General features: G+C 45.7%; 1 protein-coding gene across 1 annotated transcript in view; it reads left to right on the top strand.

Moving 5' to 3' along the window:
- CCNF (cyclin F) overlaps nt 1-21962 on the top strand; it is a 36923-nt gene extending 14961 nt beyond the window's left edge. The window contains exons 8-17 of the mRNA XM_060260563.1: nt 1123-1200; nt 2528-2679; nt 3928-4092; nt 5391-5514; nt 6354-6534; nt 6938-7025; nt 9897-9996; nt 11546-11670; nt 13659-13828; nt 19976-21962. Coding sequence (XP_060116546.1) covers nt 1123-1200; nt 2528-2679; nt 3928-4092; nt 5391-5514; nt 6354-6534; nt 6938-7025; nt 9897-9996; nt 11546-11670; nt 13659-13828; nt 19976-20433 — 1641 coding nt within the window. The 3' untranslated portion in view covers nt 20434-21962. The remainder of the gene's footprint in view (nt 1-1122; nt 1201-2527; nt 2680-3927; nt 4093-5390; nt 5515-6353; nt 6535-6937; nt 7026-9896; nt 9997-11545; nt 11671-13658; nt 13829-19975) is intronic.
- Nucleotides 21963-25846: the final 3884 nt, after the last annotated feature.

The following is a 25846-nucleotide window of genomic DNA, read 5'->3' as shown; positions in this document are numbered from 1 at the left end:
AGCCACCTCTCTGAATATCCTCCAGGCCCCCAGTAGGAGTCAGTCACCAGAGGTCACCATGACTTCCAGGTGCACACAAGCACACACATAAATAAAAATGCAAAAATACTAGGAGAGAGAGGACAAACAAAGTCCACTGCATTCACTTCAGTCTGCTTCATATAAGCAAGATGTGTTTTGTTCACTTCTAAGTAAATGGAATGCCCAGCAGAGCCAGTTTAGTGTAGTAGTTAAGAGCGATGGACTCTAATATGAAGAACTGGGTTTGATTCCCCATCCCTCCTCCTCCCCTCCCCATGCAGCCAACTAGGGGGACCTTGGGCCAGTCCCAGTTCTCTCAGAGCTCTCTCAGCCCCACTTACCTCACAGGGAGTTCTCTTGGGCCTAAGAAGGGGAGGAAGCCGGAAGTGTCTCCATCCTGTGGGCAGGGGGGAGAGGAATGTCACTTGAGCATCTTCAGAACTCATGCCAAGTCATCACTACTGTGTGGGGCTTTTTTTGTAGCAGGATCTCCTTTGCATATTGGGCCACACCCCTCTTATGTAGCCAATCCTTCAAGAGCTTACGGGGCCTGCTGTAAGCTCTTGGAGGATTGGCTACATTATGGGTGTGTGGCCTAATATGCAAAGGAGTTCCTGCTACAAAAGAAGCTCTGTGAATTGGAGGCATGTCTCTGCCATCCCGCCTCCAGTTCTTGAACCTCCTGGTTTTTGTTCACACTCGCTAGTTTACAAAAGAGAGGAAGGAATGTTTCCTCTTGTTAGTATAAAACGGGGGAGGGGCGGCAAACTTATTTAACAGAAGAGCCACATAGAATAAACACCAGATGTTTGAGAGGTGCAAGTCAGGAAAAAAAGGCAGGCAGACAAAAAGACAAGGGGGGAGATGGAAAGAAAGCAACTTTAAATGCATTCTCCAAGCTGCCGGCTGTGTGGTTTGGAGAAGTGATTTAAAGAGAAATGCCTATTCCAAGGCTGCCAATGGGGCAGTAAGGGCTTTGAGAGCCCCACAATATGTGTGAAAGAGCCACAGTTTGGCCACCCCTGGTATAAAATCATGCACTGTTGCCCCAAGCTAGAAAAAAAAAGAGTCTTATGATTGGATTGTATCCCTTCTTTGTAGATGTCAGACCCTGGCAGATACCTCCAGAGTCTCAGGAAACTCAGGGACTATGCAGCAAAGGGGTCTTGGGAAGCCCAGGTAAGATTGTGAATCCGGGTCCCTACAATCTAACTGGCATTTGTTTTACTCTAATGGGCACCTGGATACAAACAAGGTTCACGCCGTTCGCTTCGATCAGCTCCACATAAGCAAGGTCTGCCCCGTTCACGTCTAAGTGTATGCAATGCCCAGCAGAGCTAGTTTGGCATAGTGGTTAAGAAGGGGCGGCCTCTGATCTGGAGAACCAGGTTCGATTCCCCACTCCTCTGCATGCAGCCTGCTGGGGGACCTAGGGCCAGTCCCAGTTCTCTGAGCTCTCTCTGCCCCACCTACCTCACTGTGTGTCTGCTGTGGGGAGAGGAAGGGAAGGAGATTGTAAGCCGCTCCCAGGCTTGTTTGGGTAGCAAAGGGCAGGGTATAAATCCAATCTCTTCTTCCTCTTCATGCACACTCCCTGAATGTGGAAAGAAAAGCTTTGCTTTCAGTGTTTACTGGCGTCTCCACCTCTTTGTGGACTGATTGGCTTGGGGATTAAGCAGCTGTCATCTTCAAAAATAATAATAATAATAATAATAATAACAACTTGCAAATCTAATTGGAAACCTTCCTCAAAATATTGAGGATTGTGTTAGGAAACAGCCACAGGTTCCTGCTATTATTGTACTTAGAGTGCCCCTGGGGCTGGTTTTGCAGTCTTCCACAGTCTTTTGCTCTGTTGCCCTTGAAAGAACAAAAAAGCGAAAGCTCACGACTGATTACTGCAAATACTCGTAAGAGTCTGATTTCATGTTTTCTTGAATATATAAGTATTTGCAGTAATCAGTCGTGAGCTTTTGCTTTTTCGTTCTGTATTTCTCATGGCTTCCTCTTTTGGCTTTTCTGTTGCCCTTTAAAGCAATAAACAAGGCCGGATTCGATGTGATCTCATCTAATTCGATAAATTGTCTAGCTGGAGCCTCTTAAGGGTTTATGTATTAATATTGCATTGTAACTGTTTTTATGACTTGTGTTCAATGTTCCCTCTAAGCTATGGAGTCCTGTGAGCAAAAATTCTACTTCGTGAGCTACTGGCATTAAAGTGGTGAGCGAGCAATTTTGCTGCTGCATAAATCAGTTTGCTCTGGGGTCATTTTTCCTGAGCTAAGACAAAAATGTGTGAGCCGGCGCCTAAAAAGCTGTGCGCTAGCTCACGCTAACTTTGCTTAGAGGGAACGCCGCTTGGATTGTATTTTTAAACCTTCGTACATTTTGAGAATGTTGTAAACTGCCCCGAACCTGCTGCGTAGGGGAGAGAGGGCTGACAGTCCAAAGATAGAAATGAACGATACTGAATAAAACATCCTTGTCTGCTTCCTTTGCTGTCCAGATAGCGCTAGCCAAAGCATGCAGGAATGGAAAGCAGCTGGGGCTGGAAGCCAAATCCTCCAGTGAGTTTGTGTCTCAGCTCTTCCAGGCCTCTGTGCCTCTCGGCAAGCAGAACATCTTCACTGTGCAGAAGGGAATGAATGAGACCATGAGGTAGGAACCCTGGGACATCCCCCTCCTCTCCTGGTCTGCCATAAGGGAAGGCTGTGGACCATTGCTCCCTCTAAGCTAGGGGTGTCGAACTCATTTGTTATGAGGGCCAGAACAGACGTAAATGAGACCTTGTCGGGCCGGGCCATGGGTGTATCTATTTAAGATTAGGTAGCGGAGGTATAAACTTCGTAAAGGACACAGAGGAACACAGTTAAAGAATTTTAAAAAGAAACAAAACATGCTTAAAATGTTAGCGCTCGTTGGTCTTAAAGGTGCTTTCTTTGTACCTCTCCTCTTGGATCAAAGGAACTGAGCAAAGGAAGCTTTGGCTCTTTCCTTCTTTCCCCAGGGGACCAGGAGAGGGAACAGCCTCAGCCAATAGAAGGAAGAGTGGCTTGGCTCAGTAGCTCTGCTGTGCGATTGAGAGAGCCTGGCAAAGCAAGTTCTTCCTCCCCAAGGGGGGAGCCTCAGCCAATGGAGAAAACAGAGGCTTTGCTCTGTAGCTCCTGTGCGATTGAGCAAGCCTGGCAAGGCAAGCTTTGATGCAGAAGGAAGCAAGAGAGAGGGAGAAAGGAGCAGATGACAGCAGCCTGATTCGGCCCCCAGGCTGCATGCTTGACTCCCCTACTCTAAGCTGTGGAGTCTCGTGAGCAAAAATTCTACTTTGTGAGCTACTGACATTAAAGTGGTGAGCGAGCAGTTTGGCTACGACACAAATGAGTTTGCTCTGGGGCCATCCTTCCTGAGCTAAAACAAAAATGTGTGAACTGGAGCCTATAAAAACTGTGAGCTATCAAAGATTTCAGGTTTTCACGGCTGGTAACATCATTAGGGTTTGTAGAGTCTTTCGGGATCAAGTGCCGTGTTCTACTGGAGAAAGTTTTCCTTCCAGACGTTTCGTTCTCAGCTGTGGAGAACATCCTCAGTGGCGTTGCAGCCGGAGCAGGCGCTCAGACCTTCTTGGCTGCTGTGCATTGAGTGATGCACAGCAGCCAAGAAGGTCTGAGCGCCTGCTCCGGCTGCAAAGCCACTGAGGATGTTCTCCGCAGCTGAGAACAAAACGTCTGGAAGGAAAACTTTCTCCAGTAGAACACGGCACTTGATCCCGAAAGACTCTACAAACCCTAACTGTGAGCTAGCTCACACTAACGCAGCTTAGAGGGAACACTGCAGCTGACTGTGACCTGCGGGTGAGCGTCTCTTGCAGGAAGCTGTACCCATCTGTGTTTTCCTCCTTCCTCTCATTAGGTACATTCTGATTGATTGGCTGGTGGAAGTGGCCACCATGAAGGATTTCTCCAGCCTTTGCCTGCACATGACGGTGGGTTGCGTAGACCGGTACTTGAAAATCAGGCCTGTGCCGCGGGCTCGTCTTCAGCTTTTGGGAATTGCATGCATGGTTATTTGTACACGGTAAGGAGCTGGGCCGTTGACTTGGGGCTGGGTCGTGTCTTTCAATAAAAAGACCTGTCCCTGTGAGACCAAACTCTAGGAAAGCCGTGTTGGTGTATATGTTGGTTACAGCTCCAGTAGTAAACTCATGATGTCACCTAATGCCTTTTTCTGGGGCTTGGTGCATGGAGCCCAGTAACTTTAACAAAAAAGGTTGTGTGTTTTTAAAAGTATTTTTGAATTTGTTTGTGTGGAAGTCATGGCAACCTCTGGTGACTGATCACCTACTGGGGGCCTGGAGGATATGCAGGGAGGTGGCTAAATAAACCTTGTCCACCTGACTGTCGGTATTCCAAGGAGGTCTCCCATCCAAGTACTTGCCAGAGAAGAACCTGAGAGTTGTGGTGACCTTTGGTGACTGACCCCCTATTGGGGGGCTTGGAGGATATTCAGGGAGTTGGCTGAATAGAGCCTGCCCCTGCCCTCCCAACTGCTGGTATTCCAAGGAGGTCTCCCATCCAAGGCCAGAATTGACCCTGATTAGGTTCCGAGATCTGGCGAGATTGGGCTTGCCTGGAGTATCCAGGTCAGGGCACAAAAGGGTGTTTGATAGGTGGAAGGCATAAATGCAGATGCGTAATAAATTGTAGGTTTTCTGTTCCACCAGTCAGATGCCATGAGTTCATGGTTGGTAAACAGTGGAGTGTTGGTTTTTGCTGGCACCAGCAGATGTAACTTCTGCTTTCATCAAAGCAGAGAGTAGCAGATGTTGTTTTCTTACAAGTGCATTTTTGTTGGGGGGGGGGGGCTCAGAGGGGACTCCTTCCTTCATTGTACCACTCTTTTGAGGGAGGCTGCAGTGTCAGATCAGGCTCTGGGAGACGCAGGTTCAAATCCTGACTCTGCCATAGAAGATCCTGCCGTTAAAGAGAGATATGCCTTCTCCAAACAGGCCAACAGGACAGTGGGGGGTTCAAGAGCCACACAATATATGTCAAAGAGCCACATGTGGCTCCTGAGCCACAGTTTGGCCACCCCTGTTCTATATGGCTCTTAAGTTAAGCACATTTGGCCACCCCTGATCTAGATGCTTTGATATGCCTGTATTTTATTTGTATCCCACTTTCTCTGCTCATGGGGATCCAAGGTGGCTTACAGCACTCTTCCCTTCTCCACTTAATCCTCACGACAACCCTGTGAAAAGTAGGACAGGCTGGGCCCTGGAAAAGAAACAACCACTTGCCTTATCTGCACAATTCAGTGAGGGTATTTTATCTTGTGTTTGGGCTTCACCGCTAACCGCTCTTTTTTTGTTACAGCTTTATCAGCAAAGAGATTTTGACAATACGGGAAGCGGTTTGGTTGACGGACAACACATATAAGTACGAAGATCTTGTCCGGATGATGGGAGAGATCATCTCTGCCCTGGAAGGCAAGATACGGGTATGGTTTTTGTAAAATTGCTGAGAGATTGGCTCTAGTCTAGCTGGCTGTTGTCAACAGAGTGCCGGCCCTTGGCCTGGTCCATCAAAGACGGTTGTCGCATTTTCTTGCATCCGCGGCCTTTGAAATGGATCTGCTCTCACGGCTAGGAAAAGTCACATTGAAATAACATATAGGATCTACATTCAGCTGCTGCTTCCTGCAATGCAGGAATGAGTGTGTGGCTCATAGCATCTGCTTCCACTGTACATTTATAGCCGACACGCAGCAAGTCTGTTTCCAGGAAGTGTCCCATCCAAGCACTGACGAGCCCTTGAGAGCCAGTTTGGTGTGGTGGTTAAGAGCAGCAGACTCTAATCTGGGAGAACCGGGTTTGATTCCCCACTCCTTCTCCACATGCAGCTGCTGCTGTGATCTTGAGTCACTCACAAGTTCTCTCAGCTGCTCTCTCAAGAGCAGTTTTCTCAGAGCTCTCTCAGCCCCGCCTACCTCACAGGATGTCTGTTGTAGGGAGAGCAAAGGAAGGAGTTTGTAAGCCACTTGAAGTGAAGGGTGGGGTGTAGTTCTAATCTCCTCTTCCTTCTCTCCCTCTTCCCCATCTCCTCCTCCTCCTGATTTCCCCCATCTGCTAACTTTTTGCTTTTGAGCGCAGTTGAGGGGGAGTCAAAATGACCCCGAGCTATCAGAACACACTCAGTAGTTTACTAAAAACTTTTAAAACCCAAAATATGAAGCATCACATTGTAACTGACATGTTATCAGAGTTGAATATGTGGAGCACAAAGCATAGGAGACCGGCGACGCATTCATAACACCCTTTTGCACTCTCGATTTTAAAGATCCCCACGATTGTGGACTACAAAGAAGTGCTACTGAACGTAATCCCACTGGAGAGAAGAACTGAGCACCTGTACAGCTTCATCTGCGAACTCTCGCTCCTCAACACGGGCCTCTGCCACTACTCGCCTGGCTGCCTGTCTGCCGCAGCACTCTTACTAGCCAAAGTACTGCATGGGCAAGGTGAGCGAGTGATGCCTTTTTTGGCTTTTGAAGCATTCAGCCTCTGAAGCCATCTCCCCCACCCACCCTGGGATGCCAGCCTCCAGGTGGCACCTAGAGAGCTGTCCCTGTCCTCCCCACGCTGCACCCCCCAAATCTCCAGGAGTTTCCCAACCTGGATCTGGCAACTCTACCCCCCACCCCACTTTGGTGCTTCAGCATTGGGCTTAAATGCATGGATTGTTCTCTGACCCAGCAGACTGTTTTGGAGGAACCTCCGTCTGTCTGCCTCTCTCTCTCTCTCTCCCATGTGACAGAGTGTTGGGCTGGATGGGCCATTGACCTGATCCAACACAGCTTCTTATAATCAGGGAAATTACTCAACGTAGTATTGTGAATTTTATTATTCTTTCTGTCCTTTCAGCTCATCCTTGGACAAGCCAGTTATCTGAATGCACGGGGTTTTCCCTTGAAGAGCTGAAACTCTGTATGCTGAATCTGCACAAGAAGTGGTAAAATCCTATGGCCTTGTGGTGGTGATGGGGGAGGGGCTGTTTCCCTGGTGACCTGGAGATCACGCTTTCTGCCTGCTACAGCGCTTTTGAACACAGGTTGGCATGGTAGTGTGTAAGCTGTGAGTTGCATGAAGTTTTATGAAGGGCAGTGGTCTTCAGCTTTCCAGGAGCCAGCTTTTGGTGGGTGTTTCTTGTGTGAGCATGTGCATGTACCTGGAAGTCAAGGTGACTTCTGGTGACTGACCGTTATGGGGGGCCTGGAGAATGTTCAGGGAGGCGGCTGAATAAAGCCTGTCCCTGCCCTCCTGTCTGCTGATATTCCTTGGAGGTCTCCCATCCAAGTTCTTGCCAGAGTCAGCCCTGCTCAGCTTCCAGGATCCGAAGAGATTGGGCTTGCCTGGACTATTCAGGTTAGGGCTAGGAGCCCGCTTTTAACCTCTCTCCAAAACTGCAGCATGGGGATCCACTAAGTCAAAAGCATGCTGCAGAAAGTAGTATGACCTCTGAGCTTCATAACAGAAACTGTGCATGTGTTAAAAAGAGATTGCCACTGAGTGAACATTGTAGGCTGTCTTGCTGTTGTCAGACCCAGAGACAAGGAAAAGACACGTATAGTTCAAGATCTTTATTCCAGCATCATAAGCAGATACAGGCCTTGTCGGAACTGGCTGTCTCACCAGTTCCTTACCCTTATAAACCTTTGCCCTGACCGTTATAATTCAAGCCAAGCGCGCCAAGCTAAAGCAGGGAATTTTGCGCGGGTTTTCAGCTACTCTCTCATCACCCCAGGTGTCCGTTATCAGCCCCCTGGTTACATCTCTCCAGCTCTCCTGACGTTAGTTGCATAGTAACTAGCGAGTTCCCAGACATGCCACCCTCCCTTCAGGTAAGCGGCAAGAAGCTTCAAAGCTAGCATAGCAAAGCACAGCATTAGCATTGTATAGTTGGATACATATGGCAAGAGGAACAGACTGGAATAAAACAAAATGGAGTGACTCTTGACAACTGTTTTCTTGCTGGAACCAAAAGCAGGGGAGTTGGACACCCTTTTGCCCTCTACTGATGCAGCCTAATGCTGGAGCCTTCCAAAAAACCTGTTGTTGCTAAGAAGACTCATGAATTTAAAAAAGCGACATGAGCCAGTGGGTCATCCTAATGGTTCTGATGCCCTCGAAAGCACGGGTCTGTAAAGTTTTGCCCAAGTTCAATCATGAGGCGCCTTAAGTTAGTTCAAAAGAAGCCAGGCACAAAGCAAACATGAATGGCAAGCATTGCAAGTCCAGGTCTTGCCAGACTGAAGTGAACTGGCAGGGTACAACATAACAGCTCTCCTTTTCCCGTGCCTGCCAAAAGCCTTTGAATTAAAATAAAGTTCTTTCCCAGGCCCCAGTGTGACCTCCCGACAAGGAGGTCCATACACCTTCCCCATTACCCTTGGTTCCTATCAGCGTTACCCAGGGATTTATACCCCACCCTATACTCTGAATCTCAGAGTGGTCACAATCGCCTTTACCTTCCTCCCTCACAACAGACATCCGGTGAGGTAGGTGGGGCTGAGAGAACTCTTACAGCAGCTGTCCTTTCTCACAATACAAGAACTCGTGGGCATTCGATGAAATTGCTGAGCAGACAGGTTAAAACGGATAAAAGGAAGTACTTCTTCACCCAAAGGGTGATTAACATGTGGAATTCACTGCCACAGTAGGTGGTGGCGGCTGCAAGCATAGAGAGCTTCAAGAGGGGTTTAGATTAAAATATGGAGCAGAGGTCCATCAGTGGCTATTAGCCACAGTGTGTGTATGTATACAATTTTTTGCCACTGTGTGACACAGAGTGTTGGACTGGATGGGCCATTGGCCTGATCCAACATGGCTTCTCTTATGTTCTTATGTTAACTCCTACGAAAGCTATGGCTGACCCAAGGCCATTCCAGCAGCTGCAAGTGGAGGAGTGGGGAATCAAACCCGGTTCTCCCAGATAAGAATCCGCGCACTTCACCACTACACCAAACTGGCTCTCAGGGAGACCTAGATTAGAGTTGTCTCCCCGTGCTACTCTTCCACCTGTAGGCCTGGAACATCCCAAAGCACCCAAATTATAAATAGCTACCAAATCAATGGGGTTAGTATTCATGGATGCAATCCCAGTTATGGAGTTAGTAAATCATAGAAATGCAATGGCAACAACATGACAATAACGAATAATTAATAAGCAAAGCTAATAATACCAGCAAAACCAACAGCAGTGCTGTCTCCAGCAAGAACTAACAGGGGCTTGTTCCTAACAGGGCCCTTATTCAGATTCTGCTGATACAGTCAAGCTGGTAACAGACTGCACCAGCAACTTCCTGTCTAAAGGAAGTTACATGTGCTACTTCTGCTTATCCTTGGTAGGCTTTCAGTTTGGTGTAGTGGTTAAGTGTGCAGACTCTGATCTGGGAGGACCAGGTTTGATTCCCCATGCTTCCACTTGCACCTGCTGGAATGGCCTTGGGTCAGCCGTAGCTCTCACAAGTGTTGTCCTTGAAAGGGCAGCTGCTGTGAAAGCTCCCTAAGCCCCACCCACCTCACAGGGTGTCTGTTGTGGGAAGGAAGGTAAAGGAGATTGTGACCACTCTGAGATTCACTGTAAGGTAGGATATAAATCTAATATCTTAATCGTCGTTGTCTTCTTGGAATCTCTCCCCCCCGCCCCCATTATGATTACTCTGTTAACGTCTCTAGTAAAACTGAAATTTGAAGCTGGAACTGGAACTGGGAATTTAGGAGGGGTGATGACATACAAAGGACTATAGCTCCTGTATAATTCTTAAGAATGTTTGAAAATTACCCAGCGAATAAAAGCTTTTGTATTTGTCTCCCTCAAAAGCTTCCACGATGACGTTCCAAAGGATTATAGGCAGGTGTCTCTCACCGCTGTGAAGCAACGGTTTGAAGACCGGCGCTATGAAGAGATTGGCAAGGAAGAGGTACGTCGAACACCTTGGCTCATTGTCTGTGTTCTGTACTCCAGGGAATGAGCAACGGGGTGAGGGGGACTTCTGGGGATATCAGTAAGGCAAAATAAGGCAGGATTGTTTGGCGGGATTCCTTATACAGAAGGAGAACGTTGATTTTATACCCCACTACTCAAAGGACTCTTGGGGCAGCTTACAGTCATCTTCCCTTCCTCTCCCCGCAACTGAGAGAGCTCTGAGAGAACTGTGACCGACCCAAGGTTGCCGAGCTGGCTTTGTGAGGAGGAAGAGTGGGGAATCAAACCCGGTTCTCCAGATTAGAGTCAGCCGCTCTTGGCCACTCCACTAAACTGCCTTCCTACAGGCAGGCATTAGCATGTGTTTGGTGAGCAGTGCAATGCTGAAAGGAGTGGAAACGGATCTGGTGTGGGGCTTCTGATAAATGATGGTGTACAGAGGGACTTTAGCCGAATTGCTCTCAAAGCTGATGCTAGCATCTGTTATGAGAAAGCACTATGTTGTTTTTGTTGCTTTTTTTACTCCTGCACAACTTTCACACTCAATTCCTAACATGTCTCAGCATTGCTGGAAGCAATGTGGAGCTAAGGCAGATTTTTTTCACACTTGGTGGTCTTGCCCAGTGATTGCCATTTTTTGGAAACAAGTTGTTGGAGAAATTTTTTAAATCGCAGGGGTTTTGGTCTCATTCTTTCCAACTTTGATCCTTCTCAGTCTTTGGGAATCTTAAGTTTATTCAAAAACCGGATAGAGAGCTAATAATGGTATTAACTGCAGCTAAAGCTGTTATTTCACTCAAATGGAAAGATGAGCATTCTCCCTCTATAAGGTCTGGGATCATTTCATATTAGACAAGATAATGGAGGAGATAAACCATGATTCTAATATGTTATCACTTAGATCTATAATGGATAAATAGCCTCCCTTTTTAAAAACTAGGTTCACTATTTATCTTTATCATAAGTTGTTTGAACTGAACTTTTGCATGTATTATCGTATATGAGTGGATTATATTTCCTACCATACCACTTTAATGTTTCACTGTTTTCTGTAAGCTGTTTACATTGCCAATCATCAATTAAAAAATTATTTTAAAAAAGCCCAAAGGAAAGGAGACTGTAAACAGCTCGGAGTGAAGGTTGGGGTATAAATGCAGTCTCTTCTCCAAATGAAATGGGGGAGGTGTGAACTGCCGTCTGCATGCCAGGCATCCTGGCATATTGGACTAGTCAGGTTGATTTGATTATTTATGGCCAGGCTCTGGCCCTGTGCACCAGTTCTGCTCTGGGACCCCTGTCTGGGTTGGGCGCAGGGCTTTTTTTTTTGTAGCAGGAACTCCTTTGCATATTAGGCCACACACCCCTGATGTAGCCAATTCTCCAAGAGCTTACAGGGCTCTTCATATAGGGCCTACTGTATGCTCCAGGAGGATGGACTACATCAGGGGTGTGTGGCCTAATATGCAAAGGAGTGCCTGCTACAAAAAAAGCCCTGGTTAGGTGGCAGTAGCTGGGGTATTTTCACCGGGTTCCTCTAATTGCAGGTGATGAGTTACAGCCAGCTTTGTGCGCTGCTAGGAGCAAAGCAGGAAGATCCAGAGCCCAATGCTTGGCTTGCGAGCACAGTAGAAACCTTCCTTGCTTCTCCATCCGGAAAACGAACTAAAAGGTAAGCGGATCCCTTCCATTGGGACTGTTGCTTACATGCTCGGCAAGCTTGTCTGCCGCATGCCAGTGGTGCCATGCTTCTCCCTCTGAGGTGGAGGACATCTTCTGGGTCATTCCCATCCTGCTTGTGTGGAGGCAGGAACAAATTTCTTCACTTCCTGTTCCTGGTGGGAGTCACCCTCAGACTTCAATTCTTTTCCTTGCCTCTGTAGGGAGAGCAGCTGGGCTAGGTTTTGTCAATACCTATTTTCTAGCAAACCAAAACAAAATACCGTGAATAATAATGAAAAATCACTCATAAGAATATTACAAAATATATTTTATGTGCTATTTTTTATATATACTGAGTGAATAAATTCAAGAAATAACCATAACCAAGGGCAAGTCAGAATGTAATTCACACAGCCATACCTAACGCATTCATTTATATTCTTGATTCATTTATATTCATTTATATTCTTTTCCAGAGTTACAAAGTTAGTAATAACTCATTGTAACTTTGGAAGAGAATATAAATGAATCACTGTTTAGCATGAGTGGTGTGTGTGTTTGAATGTGTTAGGTATGGTTGTGTGAATTATGTTGTGAAATATCGCCCTTCATGTTTACATATGGTTATTTCTTGAATTATTCACTCAGTATATATAAAAAATAGCACATAAAATATATATTGTAATATTCTTATGAGCGATTTTTCGTTGTTATTCACGGTATTTTGTTTTGGTTTGCAATACCTATTTTGTCTGTCTCCTGAGTGTGAGAGAGTGTTTCTTTTTGTCTTCTGTTACCCCTGTCTGCTCTTTTCATTTTCAGCCGTTTCATTTTCAGTATTCTGTGCTGCATTTCCCCTCCTTATTCGAATCTTTCCTAGGGCCTGCTGGTGAGGGCTGTTCTTTCCTGCCCTGTGGCGGCCATTTTCTTTTTGCCTTAGTGAAAGTAAAAAAGCATAGCGACACAAGGGATCAACAACTCCCCTTCTTTCCCTTTTACTGGGTCGCCCAGACAGCGCAGATGAGAGGAGAAGCACGGGGGGAAAGTTGGCCTCTTCTTAACTTGTGTTAAGGCTCATGCCTAGCTGGGCACAAGCCACCGAAGAAAACAGCTGCTTGCTTGTTTTAATTGGGTGTTGCCGTGCGTGCCATAAAACGTAATGCCAGGTACTAGAGATATAAACGTTATAAAGAACACAGGCAAACCTGATTAACAATATTATTTTTATGCAAAGTGCAAATAAAAGCAATTGATTTCTAGCAATGAAAACAACTGATTTACTGGAGAGCCCACAAAAGCCCCCATAAATGTATCTTAATTGTACACAAGACTTGGTTTTTTTCAAGAGATACCATAAATGGGGGAGTACCTTATATTTCCATATATACCAGTTGTGGGTTTAGATAAGAACCCTGGATGGGCTGGTTCTGGCTCCCGGGCCTTATGTTTGACTCCCCTTCTTAGACCTTCACTTGATTCCTTTTGGGTCTTGTTTTCCTGTTCCTTTTTCAAATTATTGATGTTCTGGGTTGGCCTTTTCCAGTGGTGGTGGTTTAAATTTTTGGGTTTTAATAGTTTTTATGGCTGCAGTGCTATCATTATCAACAGGGTGTGTGTATATATAGCATTATGTATTGTAAAGACGCTTTAAGAAACTTCCTGGGGTAATAGTACACACATTAGCAATAGTTCAGCTTCTGATTTATTTGTAAATTGCTTTTGGAGAGTCTGGTAAAAAAAATTTTTTTTGTATTTTTTGTGTGTGCGCACCTTAAAGTCATGTCAGCCTCTGGTGACTGACCTCCTACTGAGGGCCTGGAGGATACTCAGAGAGGTGGCTAAATAGACCCTGTCCACCTGACTGCTGGTATTCCAAGGAAGTCTCTCATCCAAGTACTTGCCAGAATTAACCCTGATTAGCTTCTGAGATCTGAAGAGATTGGGCTTGCCTGGGTCAGGGCTGGGGAATCTGTACTAACGACTGTCTTCTTGGCCCAGGAGAAGAGAAGACAGTATCCAGGAAGACAGAGGCAGCTTCGTCACAACCCCCACCGCTGAGCTGTCCAACCAAGAGGAGAGCCTTCTAGACAACTTCCTAGACTGGAGCTTGGATTCCTGCTCGGGATACGAAGGAGATCAAGAAAGCGAAGGCGAGAAAGAAGGGGACGGTAAGCTTTTTATTGGCTTCCTTTTTTGTGTGTGTTGGTATTGCCCAGGGATGGCCAAACTGCGGCTCGGGGGCCACATGTGGCTCTTGAAGCCCACACTGGCCTGCTTGGAGAAGGCATTTCTCTCTTTAAATCACTTCTCCAAGCCAAGTCAGCCAGCAGTTGGGGAATGTATTTAAAGTTAAAGTTGCTTTCTTTCCACCTCTCCTTCCCTCCCTCTCTTCCCTTCCCTCAAACACCTGACATTTATTCTATGTGGTTCTTATGTTAAGCAAGTTTGGCCACCCCTGGTATTGCTGTAAAGAATATGGAAAAGGGGGTGAATGTCAAATATATGCCATGCAATCAATTGATAAGCAATAATTCTTTGGACTGCATGTTTGAATGTTCCCCTTTCTTCTCACCCCCATAAGAAAAAAAAGCTCTTTTTGTGTGCTGGCATTGCTGTCAAGGGTATGGAAAAAGGGGTATGTATTAAATTTATGCCATGCACTCAAGTGATAAGTAATAATTCTTTGGGCTGTGTGTGTGTGAATGTTCCCCTTTCTGGCACCCCCTCGCCTAATAAGGAAAAAAACCCCTCCCTGTAGAAAATAAAATAATCCTTTTACCTTTCATGCCAATTAGATATGCAAGCAAGGTTTTTGTTTTGGGAAGGGGAGAGCTTTCACAATGTGTTTTTGAATAGGCAGGGGCTGGGACTGAGAAAGTAGCCAACAGCTAACTCCGAAGAAATCTGTTAGAGATTTTGCACGCAGCAGAAGACACTGAAGGAGAGGGACAGGCAAACACAGGAATTAATAGACAAGAGAGATAACTGTATGCAATGGTAGAATATATTTACCAGGACAGTATCCAATATTCAGAGTCGTTGCCAGGCCAAGGTCATACACAGTAATCAGTACACACTTCAGTAGATAACAGTATACACCAGTAAGTATACACAACACGATCCAAGCACTGTAGCATAGGATCAACACAAGCAGTGTTCGCTGCCACCCGGACAGTGAGTCTCACAGTACCCACAATCCTTACAGGCAGACAGAGCAAGCTCACTGAGCTTCCCTAAATACACATATCAATCATGCAAGCTCACCAGAGGTTGCATCAGCTCTGGGAGTCAGCACAAAGCCTAGTTACAGGTGAGGTCATTCCACCTTACCTCAGTAACAGGTAACAGCTGGGCCATGATGCAGCATGACTCAGCATGACATTGCAGAAACAACATTACTGTTACTAAGATGGAGTCAGTCAGCCATTTTAGGACTGAGTTCCAACATTCTGCTCTTAATAGTTCTGTCTGTTTCTCAATCCGAGCCTTTTACAGTGCTCATTATGCTTTTCCATAGTCTGGGGTTTAGTAAACATATCTGCTGTATTATGGCCAGTATCACAATACCTTATGTGTATCAACCCTTCCATTATACATGATCTGACATTCTGGTACCGTATGTCAGTGTACCTATTCCTTGTCTTTACTCCTTCTGCTTTTGTAATCTCAATCACAGCTTGATTGTCTTGCAGAATTTCAACAGGCTTCTCTGCCTCTATTTGCAGGTCCTTTAGTAGCTGTCTAAACCATTCTACTTCAGTACATGTGGTAGAAAGCACGCAGAACTCTGCTTCAGCGGTGGACAATGCAACCACATGCTGCTTTTGTGTCTTCCAGCATACTAATACCTCTCCCAAATAAATGGAAAGACCTGTTGTTGACTTTCTGGTTTCACAGTCACTTGCAAAACTTGCATCTGTATACACTTTCAGTGCTAGCTCCCCCCTAGGTTCGATATAAAGACACCAGTCAGCAGTGTTCTTTAAATATCTCAACACTCGCTTAGCAGCAATCCAGTGATTCTGCTTAGGGTTCTGGGTAGCTCTAGCCAACAGATTACAGGCTACTGATATGTCTGGCCGTGTCCAATTACTGATATAGCTCAGACTACCAATTAACGACCTGTACATTTCAACATTTCATGGTGGGCTATCAGTAGCATCATTTACAAAGCCAGTCATCATAGGGGTTGAAACAGTTTTGCAATCAGTCATCTTGTACTTGTCCAACAAATCTATGATTTTAGGTTTTTGTGACAGTTTAAAACCTTGTGTAGTTTTTGCAATATCTACACCCACATAGGTCTGTACAGTACCAAGATTTCTCAGTTTAAACTTCTTACTTAAGGCTGAAACAATATCATCTGTTTGTTTCTTTGTCTTGGTTAGAATCCCCAAGTCATCTACAAAAGTAAGAACAATACATCTTGTTTCACCACTTCCCTTGGTGAACACACATGGATCAGCAATGCTCTGGGTAAACCCTAGCTGTTTAAGTGTACCCACTAGGCATTTTGACCATTGATGACCACTTTGCTTTAGACCATACAAGCTCTTATTACGTAACCAGTATTCCTTTCCAGTACCAGGAATACCTTCTGGTCTCTTAAAATAAATTCGGTGCTCCAAATTAGCATTTAGGTATGCCACACAGACATCCAAATGGGTAAAATGGAGTTTTTCTCTAGCTGCCACCGTCAAAGCAGTTAGAAGTGAATGCTCTTTAATGTTGGAGCAAACACTTCATCATAAGTCTCATTAGTCTGTCTGCAGCCTTGTGCTACAAGCCTCGCCTTATACTTTTTCCCCCCAGACTGGTCTGTTTTCACCTTGTATACCCATCTAGTGCCTATGGGTTTTACACCAGCAGGTACAGTCTCAGTCTCAACATAAACATTTAAACGTTTCAGGGAAGAAAGTTCATCATCCATAGCAGCCTTCCAGTTACACTGCTCTTCCTTGGACAAAGAGAAAATGTCAGTATATTTCTCAGGCTCATGTATAGCAGACATTACAGGACTAAATCTATCAGGAGCTCTTCTTTCACGTGTAGATCTTCTCAATGCAGGCTCATCAGTTGGCACATTCCTCCCGGATAATTCCTCACTGGTAGGCTTCATATCCATCTCCTCGTCAGGGGTTAACTCAGCCGCCTCTCCCTCCTCTGGGCTGCTAGGCATCGAGCTGACTTGTAACCGGACTCCTTGGTCACCCTCAGGACAGAAAGCTGGCGATTGTGTGCAGCGATCCCAGCCTTCTGATCGCTCCAGAAACGTGGCTGAAGCACTAGTCACCACCTCACGGCTGTCTAGCGTGCCAAAATGATAACAGTTCCTGTTTCTCTCATACCCGAGAAACCTCATACGTCTAGCCTTCAGTTGGCCTTTACGTCTGAGCTGTTGAGGAATATGAACAAAAGCTGTAACACTAAATACATGCAAATTTGCCAAGTTAGTTACCTTGTCATGCCATAGGCTTGCTGGTATTTTGCCAGTAGATGAACACCAAACTCTGTTCAGGTTGTAGTTGGCACAGCACATAGCCTCTGCCCAAAATCTCCAGGGCATATGTGCATCACGTAACATACACTGGCACATGTCTTGCAATGTACGGCCTCTTTCACAAAAAGCATTATGGGTTGGTCTGTATGGAGCAGTCAATCGGTGCTCAATTCCAAGCTCTGCAAATAAACTTTGAAAATGTTTATTAACAAACTCTGAGGCTCTGTCAGAAAGTATGCATGCAGGCACATTTCCATTTTTTCTCCTGACAAACCTTAGCCAATTCTGCACATTTTGAAAGGTTTCTGTTTTAGCTTTCAACAGGTAAACAAAATCATACCTTGAGTAGTGATCTTCTATGCTTAATACATACTTGGCCCCGCCTACCGACTCCTTAAAGGGCCCTATCAGATCTATGAACACTAGGTCAAGAGGTTTTTTACTAGAAAATTTACTTGAAACACGAACAGGAGCTTTACTAGACTTTACCAATTTGCAGATTTCACAGTCAAGAAATTCCTTGCATGGTTTAAGACTAATGCCTTCTGCCTGTTCCACAGTCGTCTTTAGAGCAGGAAAACCAGCGTGCCCTAATTTCCTGTGTAAAAGATGACAGCAATTATCATGTACTGGTTTATTTACACAGACGTTATTACACGTTTGTACCTTGGTATTCAAGAAGTATAAATCTTCCTTCAGCATGGCTTTTACACACACACCGTCTGTGGTCTTCAGCTCACAGCATGAGGTGTCAAATTGCAGTTTGAAACCTTCCCTACACAGAGCAGACACAGACAGCAGATTCATCTTAAGCAAAGGAACAAAACCCATATGTAGCTCCTTCCTTAGGCTTGGCAGGAACACTTTCCCTCTGCCAAAAACAGTTGCTCTAACGCCATCTGCCAAAATAACAGACTGGTTATCAACAGGTGTGTAAGAAGTAAACAAACCCCTCTCTTACAGAGGTTCTCTGACGCACCGCTGTCAATTAAGAAAGGCTGAGTGTGGTTAGTTGACTCACCAGCAGTAACGAGATGCACATTGCTACTCTTATCAGCAGGTGAACTCTTTTCAGACCGTCTCTCTTTTCCTTTCTGGCCTTGACAGTTCCTAAACAAATGTTTAGTTGACCCATACCGGAAACATTTTTTCCTTACAGCCATTACATTACCGGTTTGACAGTCAGGATCCTCCTTAACAGTAAATCCACTGCCCCTCTCTGGCTTACAGACAGGCTTTTTCTCCATACGTAGAGAGGAATTGGACTCTTTTGCCAAATTCATCAAGAAGCCGTCCAGTCATGACGTTCATGGTCAACCCTGTGTCAGGTAAACCCTCCAGGCTCGTTATCACAGCGTCATATGATGCATCTAGGGAACTTAAAAGTATGCATACCTCCTGTGATTCAGAAAACATTTGGTTATGCTCTCTTAGTTCTAGAAGCATTCTACGCATAGCCTCAATATGAGATAACATATCTGCACCAGCTGCCAACCTGGTATGCAGGAGTTTTCTCACCAGACGTATCTGAGAGCCGACCGTGCCTCGGACGTAAATTTTCTTCAAAGCATTCCAACAGCCATTAGCCGTCTCCAGTCCTGCTATATGCACCAGCTGGGAGTCGTCTAGAGAAAGACCTATTAAAGACAAAGCCTTAACATCCTTTTTACGCAAAAGGTCTATAGCTTTTCTGTCCTCAGCAGCTGCCTCCAGACCACATAAAGGAGCAGCCACCACCTCCCACAGCTCTTGGTGCTTTAATAACAGACTGACCTTCTGGGACTACGTGGCATAGTTAGTCCCGTTCAGCTTAGTAATGCTGAGCCCAGAGAAGGAAACAACATTTACAGCTTCCATCTCTGCTACTTATCACTGGACACCTGGGCAACTTGGCAGTCTGCCTCCGTCTCTTCCAAAAAAACTGTCGCCTCCTCTGTCTTCAGAACAGCACCACCACTGGAAACACTGGGAGCTCTGGCCCCATAACCAATGTTAGAGATTTTGCACGCAGCAGAAGACACTGAAGGAGAGGGACAGGCAAACACAGGAATTAATAGACAAGAGAGATAACTGTATGCAATGGTAGAATATATTTACCAGGACAGTATCCAATATTCAGAGTCGTTGCCAGGCCAAGGTCATACACAGTAATCAGTACACACTTCAGTAGATAACAGTATACACCAGTAAGTATACACAGCACGATCCAAGCACAGTAGCATAGGATCAACACAAGCAGTGTTCGCTGCCACCCAGACAGTAAGTCTCACAGTACCCACAATCCTTACAGGCAGGCAGAGCAAGCTCACTGAGCTTCCCTAAATACACATATCAATCGTGCAAGCTCACCAGAAGTTGCATCAGCTCTGAGTCAGCACAAAGCCTAGTTACAGGTGAGGTCATTCCACTTTACCTCAGTAACAGGTAACAGCTGGGCCATGATGCAGCATGACTCAGCATGACATTGCAGAAACAATATTACTATTACTAAGATGGAGTCAGTCAGCCATTTTAGGACTGAGTTCCAACAAAATCTGCAGTCTGCCAACCACTAGGGAAAACCCCCCACCCTCTTATTACTGCACATTAAATAAATTGCTTCGCTGAAGAATGGAGATTTTTAGCGCAGGACTTGTTTTTTTATCACCTGTGTGCTGTGTGCTAATGCCTGCTGAAAGAAGAGGAAATAAACCAGCTGGAACTGGGAAATAAAATAACCTGGCATTAGGTAATTTGTCTTGTGTAATCCATTTGAATTTGGAAAGCTTCACGCAGGCTTTTGTAATTGTGTATTTCTTTCCCCCTCGCTGTGCAGTTACAGCTCCCAGTGGTGTCCTGGATGTAGCTGTCGTCTACGTGGACCCTAAAGATCACTGCTGTCAGGAATCCAGTGATGAAGAGTGCCTTGCTAAGGATGGGTCTGCACACGACCTGAGGAAAAATGACCCGCCAGGTGGGGTGAAGAGGTGGCTGATGTGTCACACCCTGCGAGATTCCACCCTGGAAGCCAGCTCTGGGTATTCCTCTGTCAACAGCACCAGCCCTCCTTCTGCTACGAATTGCAACTTTGGCGCAGTTCTCAAAACTACCTCAGCGCGGCTTCGGGGCCCCGCAAAGAACCAAGGCCTACCTCTGCCTCAGGAAGCGGAACCGTGTTTACCTTCTGTCTGCCCTAGGCCCGACAAGAAGAGCGACCGGAGGCGGGTGAAGAGGAAAAACGTGGCTGAGTACAGTGAAGCAGAAAGGATGAATTTGGGCTTCATAAGCCTCTGACATGCCATCGTTTTTTCTTGAGTCTGGAAAAACAGGATGTTCTCACTGAGCCTTGATTGGGTGCCATAAAATGGCTGCCGGGCCATGTGGCCCCGCTAGCCACTGATGTTTACTTCAGAACTTCCCTTTAGTTTCTGTCCTCCTTCCCTCCTGTTGCATCTGGTGGTGGTATGTTATCATCCAAATCAAGAGCTAGCGAATCTTACCGTATCAAAGTACCTGGGGGGAGGGGGGGGAGAATCCCGACTTCTGCTGCACCCACTCTATGCAAACAGCAACCTCTTTGCGACTTGTGCCAAATTAGTGTTCTACCCGAATCCCTTTTGCATCTGCCAAGGTGCAGCTCGCCCTCCATTAGGGAGCCCGGACTTTGCAGCTTGTTAACCTTTGTGTGACTGTCTTTATGCCTTGCCTCCCTGCTGACTGTGATCCTTCAAAATAGCATCTTCTAGAGTACTGTGCCAATTAGAATATGCAGGGGTGGAATTCTAGCAGGGGTGTGGCTCCTTTGAATTTGAGGGTTTGTGGCTCCTTTGCATACTAGGCCACACATCCCTGATGTAGTCAATCCTCCCAAGAGCTTACAAGGCCCTTTTTTGTAAGCTCTTGGAGGATTGGCTACATTGGGGGGGGGTGGCCTAATATGCAAAGGAGCTCCTGCTAGAATTCCACCCCTGAGAATACCCGATTTACAGATGAGTGTCTCTTAAAAAACGAGGCCAGGTGATCAACTGCTAGCTTTATTTGGGCTAATACAAATGAGTTCTCGCTAATGGTTTGCTTGAAGCCCTTCTGTGCCTGGCTTTTTCTTCGTTTTCTCTTCTTCGTCCTCTTCAATGTTCCTCTTCTCTCTCGACACTTGTTCTGATTTGGTGTGTTCTTGCATTTTTTAAAAAAAACCCCACAGGTTCTTGGTGCCTGACTTGCTCCAATGTAAGGCTGTGCTTCTGTAATGGGACAACACTGCAGGGGGAAGAGAGAAACCGATGATGTGAACCTTGAGCAGGACGGGAGGGTAGAAGTACAAACCCATTTGGGGCAATTTGTTCCCACCCTTGATGTCCCATTGCTCAGTTCCAAGAATCTATGGAATGAATTGTCCTGTGCAAAAGAGTTGATTTACACTAAGGGGGCAGTTGGAATGCCTTATTTTTACACATCCAAGCTTGGGATTTCGTCCACTGGAGTAACCACTTATTTCCCTTCTGTCTGCACATGATTAAAAAAAACAAACTTTGACTGAATGGCGCTCAATAGCCACCTTTGGCTTTTGTGAAGGTGTAAGGCAACTTCTGGAACAGTAGCTTCTGTTGTGTCTTTAGGGGCGCAGAATAAGGCCCCGGTCCCTTCTATAACTTATGCCTCTTCAGACTGCATGCCAAGGTGAAGAAACCTGGGCGATGTTCATGACTACAAGAATTTGAGAAACACTGGACGGTCTCAGTTCTGAAGGTAATGTCAGTGACAGTTCATGTTGGCTAGTGACCATGTTTTTTTTATTAAAAAAAGAAACCATGTTTTTATAAAAACTTCGGACTCCTGCCTCTTTTTGGATGGTAGAGAAAAGGGTTGCCAAGATGTGCTTGAAGGTGTATGTATATCTTTGTACCTTTAAATGGCATGTGTGTACTTCAGTGGACATGGCTGTTTTGCCAGACTGGGGGGGGGAAAGCCCTCGATTGAACTGATGCTGCTGTCTAGATGTAGTATAGCATGCATTTTTTCCAAACATTCACACCCTTTCAGTTGTGCAGTGTAGGGGTGGCCAAACTTGCTTAATATAAGAGCCACACAGAATCAACATCAGATGGTTTGAGACCCACAAGACATGAACGTCAGATGTTGGAAGGAAGGCAAATAGATGGGGGAGGGAGGAGGGATGGGAGAGATGGAAAGAAAGCAACTTTAAATGCCGAATGGCTTGGCTGGGAGAAGTGATAAAAAGATAACTGCCTTTTCCAAGTCAGCCAATGGGGGCTTTGAGAGCCGCACAATATGTGTGAAAGAGCCACATGTGGCTCTTGAGTCGCAGTTTGGCCACCCCTAGTCTAACAATTTCCTGAAACCTGGGGGAGGGGGGGAGACCTGGTCCCCTTACATAGGCAGAATCTACAGATAGCCAGTGTTCCCTCTCCAAGCTGAGTTAGTGTGAGCTAGCTCGCGCTTTTTTAGCCTCCGTCTCACATATTTCTGTCAGTTCAGGAATGATGGCCCCACAGCAAACTAATTCATACAGCCAAATTGCTCGCTCACCACTTTAATGCCAGTAGCTCACAAAGTAGAATTTTTGCTCACAGGACTCCAGAACTTAGAGGAAATATTGCATATAACGTGTATGAGCAGGCTGTAGTCCATGAATAACATTTTGTTAGTCTTTTAAGCTTTCACCAGGCTCATGTTTGTTAAAAGCATAGTGGGTGAATGACTAGAAGGGATAGCCAAGTTAGAATGAAAGCAGTTGTTTTCTAGTCATCTGGCTGGAAGGATTGCATTGGGAAGTGTGGTCAGGGGTAGAACATTTGCTTGGGCAGGCAGTTAGTCCCTGGTCTGATCTCTGGTATTTCCAATGAACTGGGGAAAGAGGGACCCTGAAATACGACCGCCGCTCTGGACTAAGTACAGAGCAGCTTCATGTGTGTTTGTACAAAGCAATCATGCAGTATGGAAATGTAGATGCAATGGGCGTGGAGAGAGGTACCATTGACTTTATGACTGAATTAATTGCAAAATAAGTGCACCCAGAGCTTTTTTTATAGCAGCAACTCCTTGCACATTAGGCTCCACCCCCACCCAATGTAGCCAGTCCTCTGCTGTAAGCTCAAGGAGGATTGGCTACATCAGGGGTGTGTGGTTTAATATGCCAGTGAGATCCTGCTAAAAAACAAAGCCCTGAGCACACCTCTCTGGAAAAGTTTTTCTACATGGAGAGTTGTAAACTATCACATTGGCTATGAAAATGTTGTGTACCTTTGTCAATAGTCCAGAGAGCATCCTGGGTTCGATTGAGCTATTGTGACCCAGACAAAGCAGTGGCATCCAAAGAACACTTCCCTGGGGAGAAAGCCCCATGAGTAGACCAGGATAGGATTCTGTGTTAGGAAAGGTCCCCTGTGCAAGCACCAGTCGTTTCCAACTCTGGGGTGACGTTGCTTTCACAATGTTTTCACGGCAGACTTTTTACAGGGTGGTTTGCCATTGCCTTCCCCAGTCATCTACACTTTCCCCCCAGCAAGCTAGGGACTCATTTTACCGACCTCGGAAGGAAGGCAGAGTCAGCCTCAAGCCAGCTACCTGAAAACCCAGCTTCCACCAGGGATCAAACTCAGGTCGAGTAGAGCTTAGGACTGCAGTACTGCAGCTTTAACACTGCGCCACAGGGCTCTGCTTTTTATTATCTTTATGGCTCACTTAGTATACAGTAGGTATTGGCCTCATCGTTTTGAAGTTTCTCATCCAGAAAATGCTGTAACAGACATTAGCCCTCCTCTCACAACTGTGCCATCGTTTTGAAGTTTTTCATCCAGAAAATGCCTGTAACAGACATTAGCCCTCCTCTCACAACTGTGCCAATTGGGTTGTAATTCTTTTATGTTTTGAATTAAAGCTGGGAGAACGGCTTCCTTAAAATTGATGCAGTGTGATTCCCCCTGCTAGGGATTGTGCTTTTCATTTTGGAAAACATGTATAGGGGTAATGGTTAAAAACCAGCTGCAGCATAGCATCCAAAAACCTGGAATGATTTGCAACGTACTTTCATCTATCACGGTAAATCTTTATTCTCAAAGCCAAGGTGCAAATGTTAAGCATCTGATGATTCTTGAGCAGAGAAACAGCAGTTCTGCCAGAAACCATAGGCATCTGAATTCTACACCGAAACTCCCTGGCAGGGTGGTTACACTTGGCAAAAATTGCTGGGGCATTGTACAAAGCATTCCATCCATTCTGAATGCACAAGTATTTTTATTTATGAGGGCTGAATCTCACATAAATGAGACTTTGTCGGGCCGTGTGTGTCATAAAATGTAATGCCAGGTAGCAGAGAGATTAACTTTATAAAAAACACAAACACAATTAAAGATGTTTTTAAAACTTAAAACATGATGAAAATTATCAGCACTTGGTCTTAAAGGTGCTTTGTATTGGCCATCCAATCCAGGGAACTAGGCAAAGGAAGCTCTGCCTCTTTCCTTCTCCAGGGGACCAGGAGCGGGGAGGAAGAGAGGCTTGGCTCAGTAGCTCTGCTGCGCAATTGAGAGAGCCTGGCAAAGCAAGCAAGGGAGGAGCTTCAGCCAATGGAGAAAATAGAGGCTTTGCTCTCTAGCTTCTGTATGAGCAAGCCTGGCAAAGCAAGCTGTGATGCAGAAGGAAGCAAATGACAGCCAGTTGCTTGGGGGCCTGATTTGGCCCACTGGCCACATGTTTGACACCCCTTTAGCCTTTCCTACTGGGTATAGAGGATGTTCAGAGAAGTGGCTTGGCAGGTCTATCCAAATACCAGGATGGGCCTTGTTTAGCTTTCAGCACCTGATGAGATCAGGCTTGCCTGGGCTATCTAGGTTAGGGCCAGCACAGAACTATATCAAAGGGTTTCCTAATGGGTCCTCTGTAATACTTCTAGAAACTTGCTAGTATGAATGTCTCTGGTTATGACTACTGTTAGGTACAGCATAGAAGGCAAGGACTTTTGCAGTGTTCAAATTGTGGAGCGGCCTCCTTGTGTGATTATTGCCAAGGAAGGCTTTTGTTCTGCATTAGACGTGCGTAGAATTGCGCTGCAATTTTCTGTTATGTGCCCCCAGCAGTTTTAACCTTGGGGTAACGAGAAGGAATACATGACTACCCTTGAAGGTATTTGGAACAACATTTAGGAATTAAAATACAGCAGAGAAGCTAATGTAATTATGTTTAAATGTACTGCTGTACAATTGCCTTTTTAAAACTGCTCCTTTGGTTATCTCCAGTTGGTCAAGTTTATGAACAAAAGAAACAAATGGTTGTAGGTTTTCTGGGCTGTGTGGCCGTGGTCTTGGCATCGTGGGCAACGTTTTGCCAGTAACTGACTGGCATCCTCAGAGGTGTAACCCAGAAAACTCCAGTTCTTTCCCAACTAGAGTTGCCAAGCCCACATCAAGAAATATCTGGGCACTTTGGGGGTGGAGCAAAATTGTGACAAGCATGATTGAACTCCAAAGGGAGTTCTGGCCATGACATTTAAATGGACTGCAAACCTTTCAAATGCATTCCCACCACTGGAAATAATGGAGGATAGGGGCACTTCTTTGGGGGCTCATAGAATTGGACTCCGTGCTCCAACCTTTTTGAAACTTGGGAGGGTATTTTGGGGAGAGGCACCAGATACTATGCTGAAAATCTGGTACCTCTGTCTCAAAAATACAGCACCTCCAGAGCCCCA

The sequence above is a fragment of the Heteronotia binoei genome, chromosome 20 (assembly GCF_032191835.1).
Source record: "Heteronotia binoei isolate CCM8104 ecotype False Entrance Well chromosome 20, APGP_CSIRO_Hbin_v1, whole genome shotgun sequence".
Lineage (NCBI taxonomy): Eukaryota > Metazoa > Chordata > Lepidosauria > Squamata > Gekkonidae > Heteronotia > Heteronotia binoei.
The sequence above is the reverse complement of the archived record's forward strand: the minus strand, read 5'-3'. Positions and strand labels throughout refer to the sequence as shown.